Source organism: Hyaena hyaena, unplaced genomic scaffold (assembly GCF_003009895.1).
Source record: "Hyaena hyaena isolate Hyena2069 unplaced genomic scaffold, ASM300989v1 scaffold_22, whole genome shotgun sequence".
NCBI lineage: Eukaryota > Metazoa > Chordata > Mammalia > Carnivora > Hyaenidae > Hyaena > Hyaena hyaena.
The window spans coordinates 4,686,373-4,700,872 of record NW_024080654.1 but is presented as its reverse complement, the minus strand read 5'-3'; the positions used below and the strand labels follow the sequence as shown (position 1 = coordinate 4,700,872).

The 14,500-nt window shown below is 61.1% G+C and overlaps 1 protein-coding gene across 1 annotated transcript in view; it reads right to left on the bottom strand.

The window, feature by feature from the left end:
• COL4A2 (collagen type IV alpha 2 chain) overlaps positions 1–14,500 on the bottom strand; it is a 167,145-nt gene that overhangs the window by 7,335 nt on the left and 145,310 nt on the right. The window contains exons 31-41 of the mRNA XM_039226664.1: positions 14,160–14,330; positions 13,315–13,458; positions 11,219–11,341; positions 10,687–10,868; positions 8,899–8,962; positions 8,474–8,548; positions 6,313–6,420; positions 5,517–5,624; positions 4,755–4,826; positions 4,322–4,447; positions 337–546 (exon numbers count right to left, since the gene is read on the bottom strand). Of these exons, the coding sequence (XP_039082595.1) occupies positions 337–546; positions 4,322–4,447; positions 4,755–4,826; positions 5,517–5,624; positions 6,313–6,420; positions 8,474–8,548; positions 8,899–8,962; positions 10,687–10,868; positions 11,219–11,341; positions 13,315–13,458; positions 14,160–14,330 (1,383 nt within the window). The remainder of the gene's footprint in view (positions 1–336; positions 547–4,321; positions 4,448–4,754; positions 4,827–5,516; positions 5,625–6,312; positions 6,421–8,473; positions 8,549–8,898; positions 8,963–10,686; positions 10,869–11,218; positions 11,342–13,314; positions 13,459–14,159; positions 14,331–14,500) is intronic.

Sequence of the window (14,500 nt, the reverse complement as noted above, 5' to 3'; positions counted from 1 at the left end):
GGGGCTCGAACCCACGAACTGTGAGGTCATGACCTGAGCCGAAGTCGGCCGCCTAACTGACTGAGCCCCCCAGGCGCCCCCATTTTAACCGCTTCTAAGTGTGGGGTTCAGGGGCACTGAGCACACCGGCACGGCCATCGCCACCATCCACCTCAGACCTCACTTCCCGAAGCAAGGCTCTGCCCCCATTCACCTGCGACGCTCCGTCGGAGCGGCCCCCCATCCTCCCTTCCACCCACAGACCTGACGCTCTGGGGACTCGTGGGCAGTGGCATCACACAGCCCTCGTCCCTCCCTGCGAGTGTGGCTTGTCTCCCTCCATATGGTGTCCCTCACGGTGGAAGCGAGTCTGTCCCACCCCTGAAGTAGTCCGGTCACTGCCGGCTCCTGCCCCGGATCGCAACGCACAGAAGCGGGAGACCTGCTTACCTTCCGGGCCAAATATCCCCGGCGCCCCTTTGTCACCGGGTGACCCAGAGACGTTGGAAGGTGGGGTGATGCCTGGAAATCCCTGAAGTCCGGGACTCCCGACGGGGCCTCGTTCCCCTTCGGAGAGAAACAAGAAGTCAGCTTTGGCGTCAGCATCCAACTTTTCAATCTATCGTTTCCCCTCCTGTGCAGAGGCCGAGCCGCCAAGGAGGGGGCGGGGGTGGGGGGAGGCGGGGAGCTGCCACACCGCCCTGCCCTGCGGGGAAGCCTCCAGCCCCTCCCGCTGCCCCGAGGGTCCCACGGATCGTGGACGGCCCCTCGGCCCTGGGAGGCTGGCTCTGCTGCTCGCTAGCGCTGGTGCTGGGTCGCAAGTTTCCTTCTGGAGCCCTCGATGCTCTTGGTCCGCCCTGGGGGCACCCCCCTTCCGTAGCCCGGGCCCCAGCTTTGCACGGCCGACCTCACTGCTTGCGGATCCTGTGCCTGCCAGTCCTCGTACTGGCAGGATTTACTGGGGATGCGCCATCAGTGCTGGCGGGCCTCCTGGACACGCAGAGGACGCAGTCGCCTGCGTCCCCACCCACGTCCCCATTTCAGCTCCGAGTATCCTCTCTGGGTTGGTTTAGTGCTCTGGCTTTTACGTTTTTGTGCTTCTTACTGGTGATTTCATTGTTAAACTGTCCCTGTCCCTCCCCGGTCATGGTGAAGTCCTGAGTGGCATTCCTCCGCTCAGGAAGGCGGGGGCGTGCTCACGGAGGACACGTGCGTCAGAGAGATTTCCTTCGGGCAAGAGACAGAGCCGATGGCCATGAGGTCCATGTCAGTGTGTCAACAACACACGTCAAATAAGGTGTCTTTTAACAGAAACACACTTAGAAGGAGGCTCCGTGTAGACCGGCCGATGAACACGTGAGCAGGGCTCTTAGCAGCCCAGCCCCGCATTTGCACGAGATTCGCTCGTTCAGGATCCGCTCCGTGTTTGCTTCGCAGAACAGAACGCAGCACGGGACAGGGCTGGCCTCAGGCACCGACCGAGGACAGACCATGGAGGACAGTCCCCACGTGAGCAGACCTGTGGGTGGCCCCTCCTCCCGCGTGTCGGTTACAGGTGCCCATCCGAGCTCAGCAGCCATGGGACCCGCCAGTGGGGAGGCAGTTGGTTTCTCTTCTGATTGCCAGGCTATTTTTCTGGTGCTGGTTTTCTCCGACAGTCTGGAGGCCAGAGAGGAGCCTGGGTATCTGGGGCCAGCGTCCCTCTGCCAGGCGCACGGTCCCCGTGCGACCGAGGGGCTCCCTGGGTCCCCACGCGGCTTCCTGGCTGGTCCTCAGCAACACCACAGCTCTGATGCCCACCACGGGGCGTGCTCTGCGCAGCCGATGGAGAAACACCTGGGGGGGGACCCCGACAGGTGTCGTCTTCGTCTACTGATTACAGGCGGCCAGCGAGCTCCCCTCTGTCGTCTGACAGGAAATGACGCCGGCCGAGCTGCGTCTAACCACTCACACAGTGACCGACACAGGCGGTGAGCATCAGTGAGTAACGGCAAAAACTCGAGTCGGAAGATCCAGATCAGCCAGATTCCCACGACCAGCCGCAGCGACAGGGCCTCTGTTAACGACACTCCAAGTGACCCAGACCCAGTTTGCTGGAGTTGGGGTCAAAACAGGCCCTTTCCCTCCATGGCGCCCACGGATCTTCCTGAGTATTGAATAAGCCCCGGACTACCCGAGGTTTGGCGAAAGGCGGTGCGGCACAGGCAGACTGTGACCTGAGCCCCAGCGTCAGCGGCAGGAAGCATCTGGGCTGAAACCTGGGATTCTGGCCGGAGATGAGCCCCAAGGGAGGGAAGACAATGGCTCGTGGTCACCTGCAGTCCTTGGAGGACAGTGCATCCTCCAAGGACACCGGCCACCCGCGTGTCCCCATGGAAAGTCTCCTTCCCCTACGGCAGCTGGAGGCCGCGGCCCAGTGGGCAGCACCAGGAGGCTGGCTGGGCTGCTGTGATCTGATGCGGGATGAGGCCCTCGCAGGGGACAGCTGCTTCGCCAGGAGCCACTGGGCCTCGGGGCTGCGTGGGAGCCTGTACGCTCTGGGTCCCTCTGATGGAGGGCAAGGGTTAGGTTCACGAAGAATTCTGGGAAACAGACGGTGCACAGGTAATGCACAATGGGATCATGGGCGGGGCGGGGGGTGTCTTTCAACTGCGGTCACAGAGAGTGACTTCATGACATTCTTCTCGAACTTCTGGTCTGCTGAACACTTACTCAGCGGCGGGCATCGCTCCGAGGTGTAAATGGGAATAAGAGGTGACTTCTGTCCTGCTGGAAACCGTAATCCAGCCCTTGTTGCCAGTTTCTGAGCCTGAGCGGCAGGCCATGTGCATCAGACGTCAGTGCACGTAGGAGCGCAGGAGCCGGCGACTTGTGAGCCCTGTCCGCGAGCACCGTCTGTGCCTCTCACTTCCCTCCGTCCCCCCGGGCGGGGCCTCACCTCCACATCCCAGGGCCGCCTTCCTCGGCCTGTCAGAGGGCAGATGCTCTCACGAGTGGGATTCTCGGAAAAAATGCTAACTGGGGGCCTTGTAGAGAAGCCAGCCTTGCTTTCTGGGCTTCCGCGTGTAAGAGCTTCACTGCATGATCTCACTGCACCCCCTCGATACCCAGAAGGTGTGTTTCTACCTTCGTTTTATAAGCAAAGCCACATCCAAGGTCGCACCAAGTGAGAGGCAGGACAAGAACACACATGCAGACGTCTGACTTCAGAGTCATGGGCACAGTCACTCCACTGGGGGCTTGAAGGAGGCTGTGCTGATGCCCTGACCCTAGATCCCCACCCCTGAGCAGGGATGTGCTGGTCAACGGACTCTAGATCCTCACCTCTGAGTGGGGATGTGCCGATGGACTGACCCTAGATCCTCACCCCTGAGCAGGGATGTGCTGGTCGACAGACCCGGGCTGGGGCTGTGTGAGCACCATGCAGCCTCTCAGGGCTCATAGTCAGGCCCCAGCTGGCTGAGCATCTCATCAATCTCTTGCCTTCAGATCAATGCTGCGGCGCTCAGGTATCAGGGGATTCTGGATCCCAGCTCTTTGAAAGGGAAGAGGGGCGGTGCCAGACCTTGGAGAATCACGCGTGTGGTCTGTGAGCCTTTGGACACCTGCTGCTGTCGGTGGGGGGTCGAGTCGCTGCCTTCCTTGGGAACTGACCACCCTGTGGGGTCGCTGGCTCTAGCTCACGTGGGTACCCTCACCCTAGCATGCCCTGGGCCACCGTGTGACAGGCCGGTGCTGTGTGCTGTGCAGCACCAACAGCGCAGCCCTGGCTCAAGGCTCTGCTGGGAACGAAGTGCGGGCACGCTGGGCGTGTGGGGCCCACGACCGTCAGCCAGCAAACCCTCAACGAAACTGTAACACTTCGGGCACACTCTCCCTGTGGATACTGATCATGCTTCCATCTGGAAGCACTTCCCACCTCAGGCTAGGCTCGCTCCCGTGTGCTGGGGGCTGGGGGTCCTTTCCCAGCAGGTGACACACTGTTCCCTGCTTGGCTCCTACCGCAGGCCAGGCCTGCCCGCGGGGTTTGGCTCTGATTGTAATGCTTACATTTATGTGTTCATCCGCCACGGAGAGCCTGTGATGGGTAACCCGTGTGCCGGCGCCCTGGGGACGCGGCAGGGAGTGTGGTCCCTGGGGGACCGGCAGCGTTTCCCTCCCCCAGGCAGAGTGGTCGCTGACTCACCCCCGATGGGCTCTGAGAGTGTGAGGGAGGAGGGCTGGCCGAGGGGCTCTGCAGCAAGAGTTCTCTGCAAAGCAAGCGGCCCTTTCCAGAGACCTCTGCACGCCCATCTCTCAGACTCACAGACACCCCGGGTCTGGTGCCTCTGGCTGGGCTCACCTGGATCTCCTCGCTCCCCTTTCTGTCCTGGGGCTCCGATAGGGCCTGGGCGGGTGTTGGCCTCTCCTGGGTCACCCCTGTCCCCGGTGGGACCGGGGAAGCCGGGGTCTCCGTGGGCGTCCACACCTGTGCAGGGTGGACACAGCAGTGACGTCAGCGCTCGGCCGCGCCAGGCTGACTTCGGAAGAGAGGGGGCAGTAACGCCGTGCACTGGGGCTCAGGGACAGAAAGCCGGGGGGGGCGTGCAGACGCCCGCTAGCCGTGCGGCCCGTGTCCCCGACGTGATTGTGGTTGGACCCCTTCTCCGTCTGCAGAGCCACTGGGGAGCCTGTGTGGCCTCCATCTGGCTCCCTGAGCCCCTGGGTCCAGGACTGCCCCCCAGCCCCTCCCCCCACCACTGGTGTGGTCAGGTGGCTGGCATAGGACCGCATACCTGGGGATCCCGGAAAGCCCTTGGTGCCCGGCAAGCCGTGTAATCCGCTGATGCCTCGGACGCCCGGAAAACCTGTGTGGGTTCCACTCGGTTATTCCGTGGCCGGAGCACAGAGACACGCTTCAAGTAATTCGCACCTTGTTTTGTCTTGTCCTCTGCCCAATTTACTCAACATCCCCGCACACAGCAGGCAGTGCTGCATAGCGCGACTTGTACGTCACTTTCCTGTCACCCGGGACACCTGTTGAACTTAAAGACTGTCTTCACGGAATCTTTTCACAGTCTCGTTGCAGCCGTGGGGAGCTGGATGGAGGCGCGGTTTCTCCCCCGACGCTGCGGCACTGTGCGCGCTTGGTGTAAAAGCCGTGCTTGGAACCAAGGCTCTAACCAGCATCACCCTCCCTCCGGAGTCCCGGGCACACACTTCCCTAAGTAGGACCCGGGAGGCTGCTGGCAAACAGGCACGATGCCTCCTGGGATGTGGGCAGCGAGTGTGGGCGGAGGTGGCCCCTTAATTCTGGGTAAGACAGCCCCCCAGGCCGGGGTAAGCGCCCAGCTCCCGCCCAGAGCTCGGCCAGACCTGGGCGCAGCCGGAAGCCCTGGACAGGACGGCGGGGACACTGGCTTCCGCCCCTCTGTCCCACCTCGGCATTGCCGTGCGCCGACCAAGAGGCCGACCGGGGTCCCGGGGCCTCTCCCCGCCTGCAGGCCGGCTCTGAGCGGCTCCGGCGCCCGTGTCTGCGGGGGGAGAATCGCTCTCACCTGGTGAGCCTGGCGCCCCGGGCCAGCCGAAATCTCCTTTGTCACCGGGCGCTCCTGCCCGTCCGGGCTCTCCCTGCGGCCCCTGGAGCCCAGTCAGTCCCGGGAAGCCTGGGGGGACAAACACACCCTTAAGTGGGACCGGAACCCTGAGGAACCCCAAGGCCTCGCCGGCCTGCAGCTCGGTTCCTGCCTGGAGGAGGAGGGCCTTTGTGGGAAAGGAAGAGCCTTCCTTCCAGCCGGGAATGTGCCGCACGTACAGGCTCAGGGCCGGCGGCTCAGCTGTGCCAGACAGGGCAGCCCGCGTTCTCCCAGTGTTGACCCGCCATCCGCGGGGGGTCTGAGAGAGCCCGGGTCACCCCGGAGGGCTAGCCGCAGGGTTCCCAGGTCCCACGCAAAGCGAGGCAAACACAAAGCAAAAGCAGGAACAAGAGAGAAGGGGGGAAGTAGTCCCGTGTGCTTTCCAAGCTAACTCGGGATCCACAAACGCGTTTCGAATGCACACAAGGGGTGCTGCGACCAGAACGCGGCCTGCGTTTACGGGGAGACGGACGCCGGGCCCGCGGGAACTCGGGCGTCAGTTCCCGTGCGTGTCCCCGGGGCTGGCCGCCTGGTCCCCTCCGCGAGGTCCGTCCTAAGGCAGAGCTGGGTGACGGGTGACAAGGAAGAGCCGGCTTCCTGGGGTGCAGTGTGGTGGCGGCAGACTAGGCCACAGGCACGCCGGCCACCTCTGCTCTGGGCTCGCGAGGTTCAGAGGCCCGGCTGCGGCGTGGGCCCGCGTGACAGCACGAGATCGTACCTGCCTGCCCTTTACGTCCGGGAGGGCCTTGCACGCCTGGCACGCCTGTGATCCCGGGGAAGCCGACTTCACCCTCCGTTCCTTTCTCCCCAAAGAATCCCTTTAGACCTGCAAGCACAGAGTTCCTGGTTGGAGCGGAGCAGGCCTCAAGGGGACGCCCGGTGAGGGGTGCTGTCACTCCACATCGGTGCTTCTGCTGTGAACGGCTCCGTGTCTGCACGAGTTCCTTCCCTGACTCGTGTTTTACAGAATTCAGTGGCCCCACGTCCTGGTATTCATGCCCTTGGGCATGGATGGGGCTGACCTGGGTGACCCCAGGCCACTGTGTCACTTCACTGGCCTTAGAACGCAGCATGCATCCCTGCTTTCACTTTGTCACCCCTTTGGATATCACCCCTTGGATGGCTGGCTCTGGAGAGGACGCCCAAGCCGTGTGGGGAGAGGCCCACGTGGCAAGGGGGCTGAGGCCTCCCACCAACGCAGCTCTCGGGCGCCATCTTGGAGTCAGAAGCACCGTGCTCCTGAATTCCTGGCCCTCAGAGACCAGGAGATACTACCTTTTGTGGATGTCCTAGGCCACTGTGTTTTGAGCACCTTGCCCAGTAGCCAGAGACCACCAAGTAGGCCCCCGTTGGAGTGGTTTTCCACGTGTAGTGTGTCCAGAGATCTGGGGAATCTGTTCTATGTGCAGATGACTGAGCCTCTGACCTAGGGGGTGCTCGGCGGGCCCGGGGCAAGGCCTGCGACCGCACCCGCAGCCTGCACGTCAGGAGACTCCGAGGTGGCCACCAGGCCTTCACACCGGTGGCCATGTTCTCGGTCAAACGTTTGTGGTGTTTTGTGGCACGCTGGAGGATTTTGGAAACTTCGGCTCAACTTAACATCCCACATGATCACTCTTGTCTGGCGCCTGCTTACACTCCTGAGTTGCTTAGAAGAGGTACTGCCAGCGTTCGTGTGGTCTTGAAGCAAAACCACCTGAGTTCTGCTTATTTCTATCGGTTACTTTAGTGTTTCAGGAATCCTCCCCAAACCCCAACCAGCTGTGCTCCCCCTGTAGACGGTCCCGCGTAGCGTCAGCCCGGGGACGCCAGCCTGAGCCCCGCCCCCGAGGCCCTCCGGCCGCCCCTCTGCTGCGCGGGCCACTCTGGGCTGACCTCTCAGGCAGTCCTCATTGGTCCAAGGGGGACGGAACGCCCCCAAGGTCACCTGACACAGATGTCATGGCCCCTCCGCGCCTGGGACCCAAGTCCTGAGACACAGCCCTACTTCCTGGGCCCACAGCGAAGTCACCCACACATTGGAGGGGTGACAGCTGTAATTCTTGGTGGGGACAGCTTGTTCCCCGACATACTTTCAGGTGAATAAATGAGGTCATTGTTAGTGACCCGGAGCAAAGATGGTCTCATGTTTGTGCTTTTATAAACCAAATTGTCTGAAATTCTGCAGAAGGGGCGATGTAGGCAGCCCAGGGTGGCCATGTGGCCCAGGGGAAAGCCACCGCGAGGCCAGGTGACAGGTGTGCAGTGAGCCCTGAGTGGCCGGCAGGCACGGGCCGTGTCTGGCTCCATGCTGGCCTGAATGGCCCCGTCCATCCCAGAGCTGTTTCTGGACAAGAACCACCCCATCGAGCAATCACACGGACAGGCGCTTTCCCCCGACCGGGGCTGCCCTGGGAGAACTCGGGGCTCCAGCTCAAGCAGTGAGGGGTCCCCAAGAGAAAAGCCCCAGAAGGGATGCATCTGTCCCAGATGCCCACTAGCGGGAATGCTGACCTTGGACTTAGGGATGCTCAGGGAAGAGGAGTGAGCTCTGCACCCTGCGAGGCCCCCCGCCCCGTGCCTGTTGGGGGCTGGCCCCCGCTGCCCCCTCCTTCTAAACCCTTTGCTGCCTATCACATGCTCTGGCCGTTACATCATTTGCTTCATGTCCTCCATGTCCTTTCAGGAACAGAGAGAGCTTTCTTGGCGCTGTCTTCAGGTTCAACTGAATTAAAAAGTCCAGACTCTTCTTTGTGCCCTGGGCTTGGAGACCTCAAACCGTACCCTGTACTGGGACCCCGGTGACACCAGGAGATACACTTGGCTGGGCCAGCTTGCGAGTGAGGTGCTCGCAGTGCTCAGGCCCGTCCCAAGGTGGGGACACAGGAACGACTCAGTACCTGGTACTCCGGCGACACCCTGCTCCCCCTTCAGGCCGGGGCTTCCTGGCAGATCGATGGTGTCTCCAATGTCACCTGAAGGGTAGAAAAGACGGTTGGCAACAGCTTTTCCTACTGGCAGGGGGTCAGCTTCACAACTTCCGTTGTGTTATCATTCGTTCATTCATCATTCATTCATCATTCAGCTTTGTGCCCAGCACAGAGCCCAACGTGGGGCCTGAACCTCAAACCCTGAGATCGAGACCTGAGCTGACACCAAGGTTGGATGCTCAGCTGCTGGAGCCACCCAGGCACCCCTGTGTTATGTTCTTAATAAAAAGAATTTGCTTCAAAATTCCTCCCAGCATCTGCGGTCTGGTCACCACACGCTTCTGGAACATTCTGGACTGTGGATGCCCTACGGTCACGACCCAGGCAGCACTCACCAAAATCACCCGTGGGGCCCACCTCGCCGTAGAGACCTGCTCTCCCCGGAGCTCCCTTGTCGCCCTAGAGCAAAGTCAGACAGAAACATCTCAAGAAGCGGCTCACGAAATAAGTCTGTAATTGCGGGTTGGGGGGGCGGTGTCCAGCTACTTGGTTTGCTAAAACCAAGTCTCCAGGCTGCAAGTTGTGTCATCATTTCGCAGGACCCTTCATGTTTTTCTGCATGACGGCACGTCGTTTGCTCCCCTGTTCTTACTCGGCAGTAAAGCTTTGCTGAAGCTAAGAGTGTAGATGACGTAGGTCACGTTCACGATGGTGGCAGCGGCACTCATGGCTGACTGCGTCCCACGCTCTGCTCGGCCGTGCATGGGCAGCCGTGCTGGGTACCGTCTCAGAGGCAGGTACTATGGATTCCCATTTGACAGATGAGGACAGAGAGGCACAGAAAGGCTAAGTAATTTGCTCACTCAGAACTGGGATATGAACTTGGGCTGCTGGATTCCCGAGCTTGCACTAGACGTTGCACGGCTGTGCACTCCACCTGCTGACGTGAGACTTCTCAGCGATGCTGGCTCCTGATGATGAGCCTGGGATGGGGTCTGGGTGGCTCTGTGACCATGCAAACCATGATTTCCTTCTCTGAAGGGGCTCCTTCCTCAGGCGGAGGGCGGAGTCCTGCTCTACCCTGATCTTCTGGTCTACACAGCAGGCAACGTTAGTGGCGACTCGTGCATGGTTACCTCTCCCCGCATGGCTAACTTGAATCTCTGGACCAGAGTAGCTCTACTTTGGGGGGGGGGGGGCGGGCAGGTGGTGCCAGAGACTCCATTCTTGTTCAGATGATGATCTCTCTTCCTTTTTTTTAAGTTTATTCACTCATTTTCCCGGGGGGGGGGGTGGTTTGGAGGCGTAGAGAGAGGGAGAGAATCCCAAGCAGGCTCCATGCTGTCATCACAGAGCCCAACGTGGGCCTCGATCCCACAGCCATAAGATGACGACCTGAGCCCGAACTGAGAGTCACATGCTGAGCCTGCTGAGCGGCCCAGGCGCCCGTCCCTCTCTTCCTCTCTTGAAGCTTCCTCTCCTGAGGAGTAACGCACGTCACTGCGGTGACCTCCTCACCCTCTCAGTGACCTTGGACTCACGTCCCACCCAGATAAACACACACAACGTTTTCAGCATTCCAGAAAGTTCTCTTGTGCCGTTTCCTCATCCCCAGTCCCTGACCGACCGCTGTCATGTCGTCTTGATGGTTCTGGACTTCTACCCCCCTGGGATCGCATCATTTGTGCTGTTGCCGGCTTGTTTCGTTCAACACGAAGTTGGTGACGGTCGTTTGGGTTGGTGCATTTATCAGTGATGCCCAGTTTACCGCCAAGTGCTCGTTCACGGCTGGAACCCGCCATGGCCCCCCACTCCCCTCCCGTCGCGGCCTCTGGGCTCTCCTAGGTTCTGCTATTCGGAATGAGGCTGCTGGGAGCACTGTCCTCCGGGCCCCTGGGTGGACACACGCATCCTTTTTCTGTGACCCGACTAAAGACCTACTGATCTGCCCCAAATGGGCTAACCTCCCCAGACGTGCCAGAAAGGAGTCCGTCATGTGCTGAGGACTGTGAGCATAAGCACCTGTACCCGGAACAGCATGGGGAGCGGATCCTGGGAAGCATAACTGACCGAGGGCCCCTCCGGGCCACGGGCCACTGACCACGCCCTGCGCAGGGTTGCACCCCAGCAAATACCCCGTCAGGAGCAGGGGGGATGGGATGGGAAGTAAGACGTTCACTCACCCGGCTTCCTGTGAACCCGGGAAACCCGATGATCCCGGGGGGACCGGGCACTCCGGGGAATCCTGGCACGCCGGGCACGCCCGGGACTCCGATGTCTCCCTTGACTCCTTTGATGTGGCCTGGCTTCCCTGGCAAGCCGGGCACTCCGGACAGCCCGGGGATCCCCGGCATTCCCGGGACACCTGCGGGGACACCGCAGCGTGAGGAGGCAGCGCCCGCCCGCGCCTCGCTTTCCACTCTGCGGCCCCGCTGCTGCGGAGCCTGAACCTGGGGAGTGAGGCCACTCGGGCGGCAGGGACGCGCGGGCCCACTCGGGCCCCGGGGCTGGGGACATGGCGGAGCCCGTCTTGGGCTGAGGGGCGTCTGGTGTGGACGCTGTTGTTTCTGCAGGTGAGGGGGAGCGGGGAGGCACGAAGATGCAGCTGAGGGTGGGGGGGAGAGTCTGCGATGCAGCTGAGGGGAGGCGGGGAGGGGGAGGGGGTCGGTGATGCAGCCGAGGGGGGTGGGGAGGGGGAGGGGCGGCGATGCTCACCTTTTAGGCCCAGGTACCCTTTCAACCCCATAGGCCCTTCGTCTCCTTTCTCTCCTTTGATGTCTTTCATTCCTGGCTGGATTATGGGGGGTGGGCCTGGGGGCCCGGGGTCCCCGCGGCTGCCTGTGAGGGAACAGGATGCATCTCACTGTGGGCCTCTGGGGCTCTGGCCCGCTGTCCCGGCAAGCGGGTCCTGAGAGGCTCTGGCCTCCGGCGGCACCAGCCGGGCCTCCGAGGGAGGCTGAGACCGTGGGAAAATGCCCGTCTTCTCCCACGGCCCCTTCTCCACGCCAGCCGAGGGCGGACCCGGCCGCCAACCACCGTGGACCTTTAGGGCATTTTCATCACCCCGGGAAGAAGCCCTGTGGCCATCAGGGGTCACCCCCAGTGCTCCCCAGCCCCAGCCCCAGGGGACGGCTATCCACGCCCCGTCTCTAGGTCTGCCTGCTCTGGACGATCACGCAAAGGGAAGCAGATGACATGTGGCCAAACGTTCCCAAGTGTCACTCATGTGGCAGCATGTATGAGACCCTGGGTCTTCACTGCTGGCGGTCGTTGGCGTGATGCCACATTTACCTGCGACGTGATATGTGCCCGGGGGCGTTTCTGGCTTTGACTGTTAGAACAGCGCTGTTCTTTTTTTTTTTTTAAAGACAATTTTCTTTTTTTTTTTAATTTTTTTTAAATATATTTTTTTAAAATTTATTTATTTCTAGGAGAGAGAGAGACAGCATGAGCAGGGGAGGGTCAGAGAGAGAGGGAGACACAGACTCTGAAACAGGCTCCAGGCTCTGAGCTGGCAGTCAGCACAGAGCCCGACGCGGGGCTCGGACCCACAAACCGCGAGATCATGACCTAAGCGAAAGTCGGACGCTTAACCGACTAAGCCACTCAGGCGCCCCTGAAAAGCGCTGTTCTGACAGTCTGTAGGCGCCGCATGTTTCCACTCTCTCGGGCGTGCAGCCGGGACAGGAACGTGCTGGTGCCTATGCGGCCTTCGTAAGGCACCGCCAAGCTTCTCGACCGCGTTTCACGTTCCCACCAGCAGCGTGTGATACGCACGCTCTCATTAGCACGTGTTGTCATAATTACAACTGTGCTGACCCTTCTGGAAGAATGGTGTCTGAGCAAGAGTCCTGAGTGTGGCTGCTGGAACACACTTCCTGAACAAGGAGCCTCACACGTGGGGTCTCACACCAGGGGTTGGGCCTCCCGTCTGTGGTCACCGTCTCGTGGGCGTGGTCCTTCCACAGGGAACACGGGGTCCCCATTTGTCAAACGGCGCTCGCCTCCTTCGGAGCCTGTCTCCTGCTTTTCACCCGGACTCACCCAGCCCCGCGCTCACCACGGGAGAGCCATGGCGGGGTGGCGTCTCTCAGGACGCACGGTGATATCCTTGATGCTGCCACCATTTTGTTCTTAACGGTTTCCTTTGTGTGAAATAAACAGGCCACAGGGACGTGATGTGCCTATGGCGACTGTGGCTAATCAGACCGACCTGTGCATCTGAAAGTCACTGAGATCCTAGATCTGGACAATTCTCATTGTAAGAAAAAGTTCTGTGACCGTGTGTGGTGACAGATGTTAACTAGGCGTACGTGGTGACCATTCCCCAGCATATACGAGTAACCATGATGCCTTGCAGCTGAAACTCATGATGTTTGCAATTACAGCTCAGTAAAAACTTCTGTTGAATTCCAGCAAAGAAGCTTCTCTGATGATACTGCTGCTGGGTTGAGGCAGGAATAAAGCCTCTGGTCTTTGTTACTTTCCTTCTTTTCCTTTCTTTTTTCTTTTTTTAAATGTTTGTTTAGTTTTGAGAGAGAGAAACAGAGAGAAACAGAGTACAAGCAGGGGAGGGGCAGAGAGGGAGGGAGACACAGAATCCGAAGCAGCTCCAAGCTCCGAGCTGTCAGCACAGAGCCCGACGCGGGCCTCGAGCCCACAGATCTGAGATCATGCCCTGAGCCGAAGTCGGACGCTCAGCCGAGCCACCCAGGCACCCTGGTTTCCTTCTTTCCTAATTGTGCGCAGCTTTGGGCTCCTGGAAGCGCGCCCCAACCCTGTGAGAACGACGTTAAGAGAGGCGGACATACCTTTCACACCAGGCTCGCCAGCCAGACCCTTCAGTCCTGGAATTCCAAAAAATCCGGCCTCTCCCTTGCTTCCCGGAAGCCCGGCTCTTCCCTTGAGCCCCACCATGCCTTGGAAACCATCCATCCCGGGCGAGCCTCTGCCGCCTTCAGAGGGAACGAGGGAAGTGCAGGGTTAGGCCGGGGTTAACACGGCATATTTCCGTCTTGCTCGCAGGTGACGTTCCTGCGGAGTGGCCCGGAGAGGGGGGCTCCTGACCTCGACCAGGGATTCCCGGGGCCCCATCCCTTAGGGGCTGGTGAGCTCGCCCACCGACTGTTCCTGGGGACAAGGCATCAGGCAGATATACGCGGTCACATGAGAGAGACGCGGCGAGTAGGCCCACGGGCCGCGGGAGACGGGACAGCAGGATGCGAACACCCCGGCCTGGGAACCCGCACAGGACCGCGGGGCTGACGTCACTGTGTGGCCCCACGGTCACGGGCCGGGGCTCCCCTCCTAGGAAAGTGGCCTTGGTGGGTGTAAATACACCCACCCTGGTGGCCAAGCGCTTGCCTTGGTTTCGGGTTTGTGTCAGCCATGCGGCCTCGGGCCGTGCAGCCGGCCTCCGGAGGGGCCTCCCCGCGAATCTCCCATGCAGACCCCAAGTCCCGCTCCCTCGCTCTTGGGGATCTAGGACGCGGCACTGGGGGCATGTCCGTCACACCCAGGCTGGCAGCGCCGGCCGGCTTTCCCAGGCAGGAGGCCTCCCGGGGGCCGAGAGGGGGGCTGGCCTCTCCTGCAGCCGTCCTGAGTCCCGGTCACCCCGTGGCCCCCCCGGGGGAGCCCCCCGCCTGCCGAGTCTTACCTTTGGGGCCGGGGGCCCCTGGGATGCCGCTCATTCCTTTGTACCCGGGACCTCCTGGGGGACCTCTCTCACCCAACAAGCCAGGGTCACCTCTGTCGCCAGAGAGACCCTTCATGCCCACAGGGCCGGGGACGCCTGTGTCGCCTGGGTCCCCTCTGTCCCCAGGCAGACCTGAAAGTCAGGGGAGGAAGGAAAGTAGAAGAACATGAACAAACGTGGAAGAGCTAAATGCTTCCCAGACCCCTCTCCCTGGACAGCGCCCCCGCCCCCGCCCCCAGGACCTTCCAGCCTCCAGGTGAGGGCCAGGTGGTCTCTCTGAGGGGGCCTGGGGGTGGCCTCTG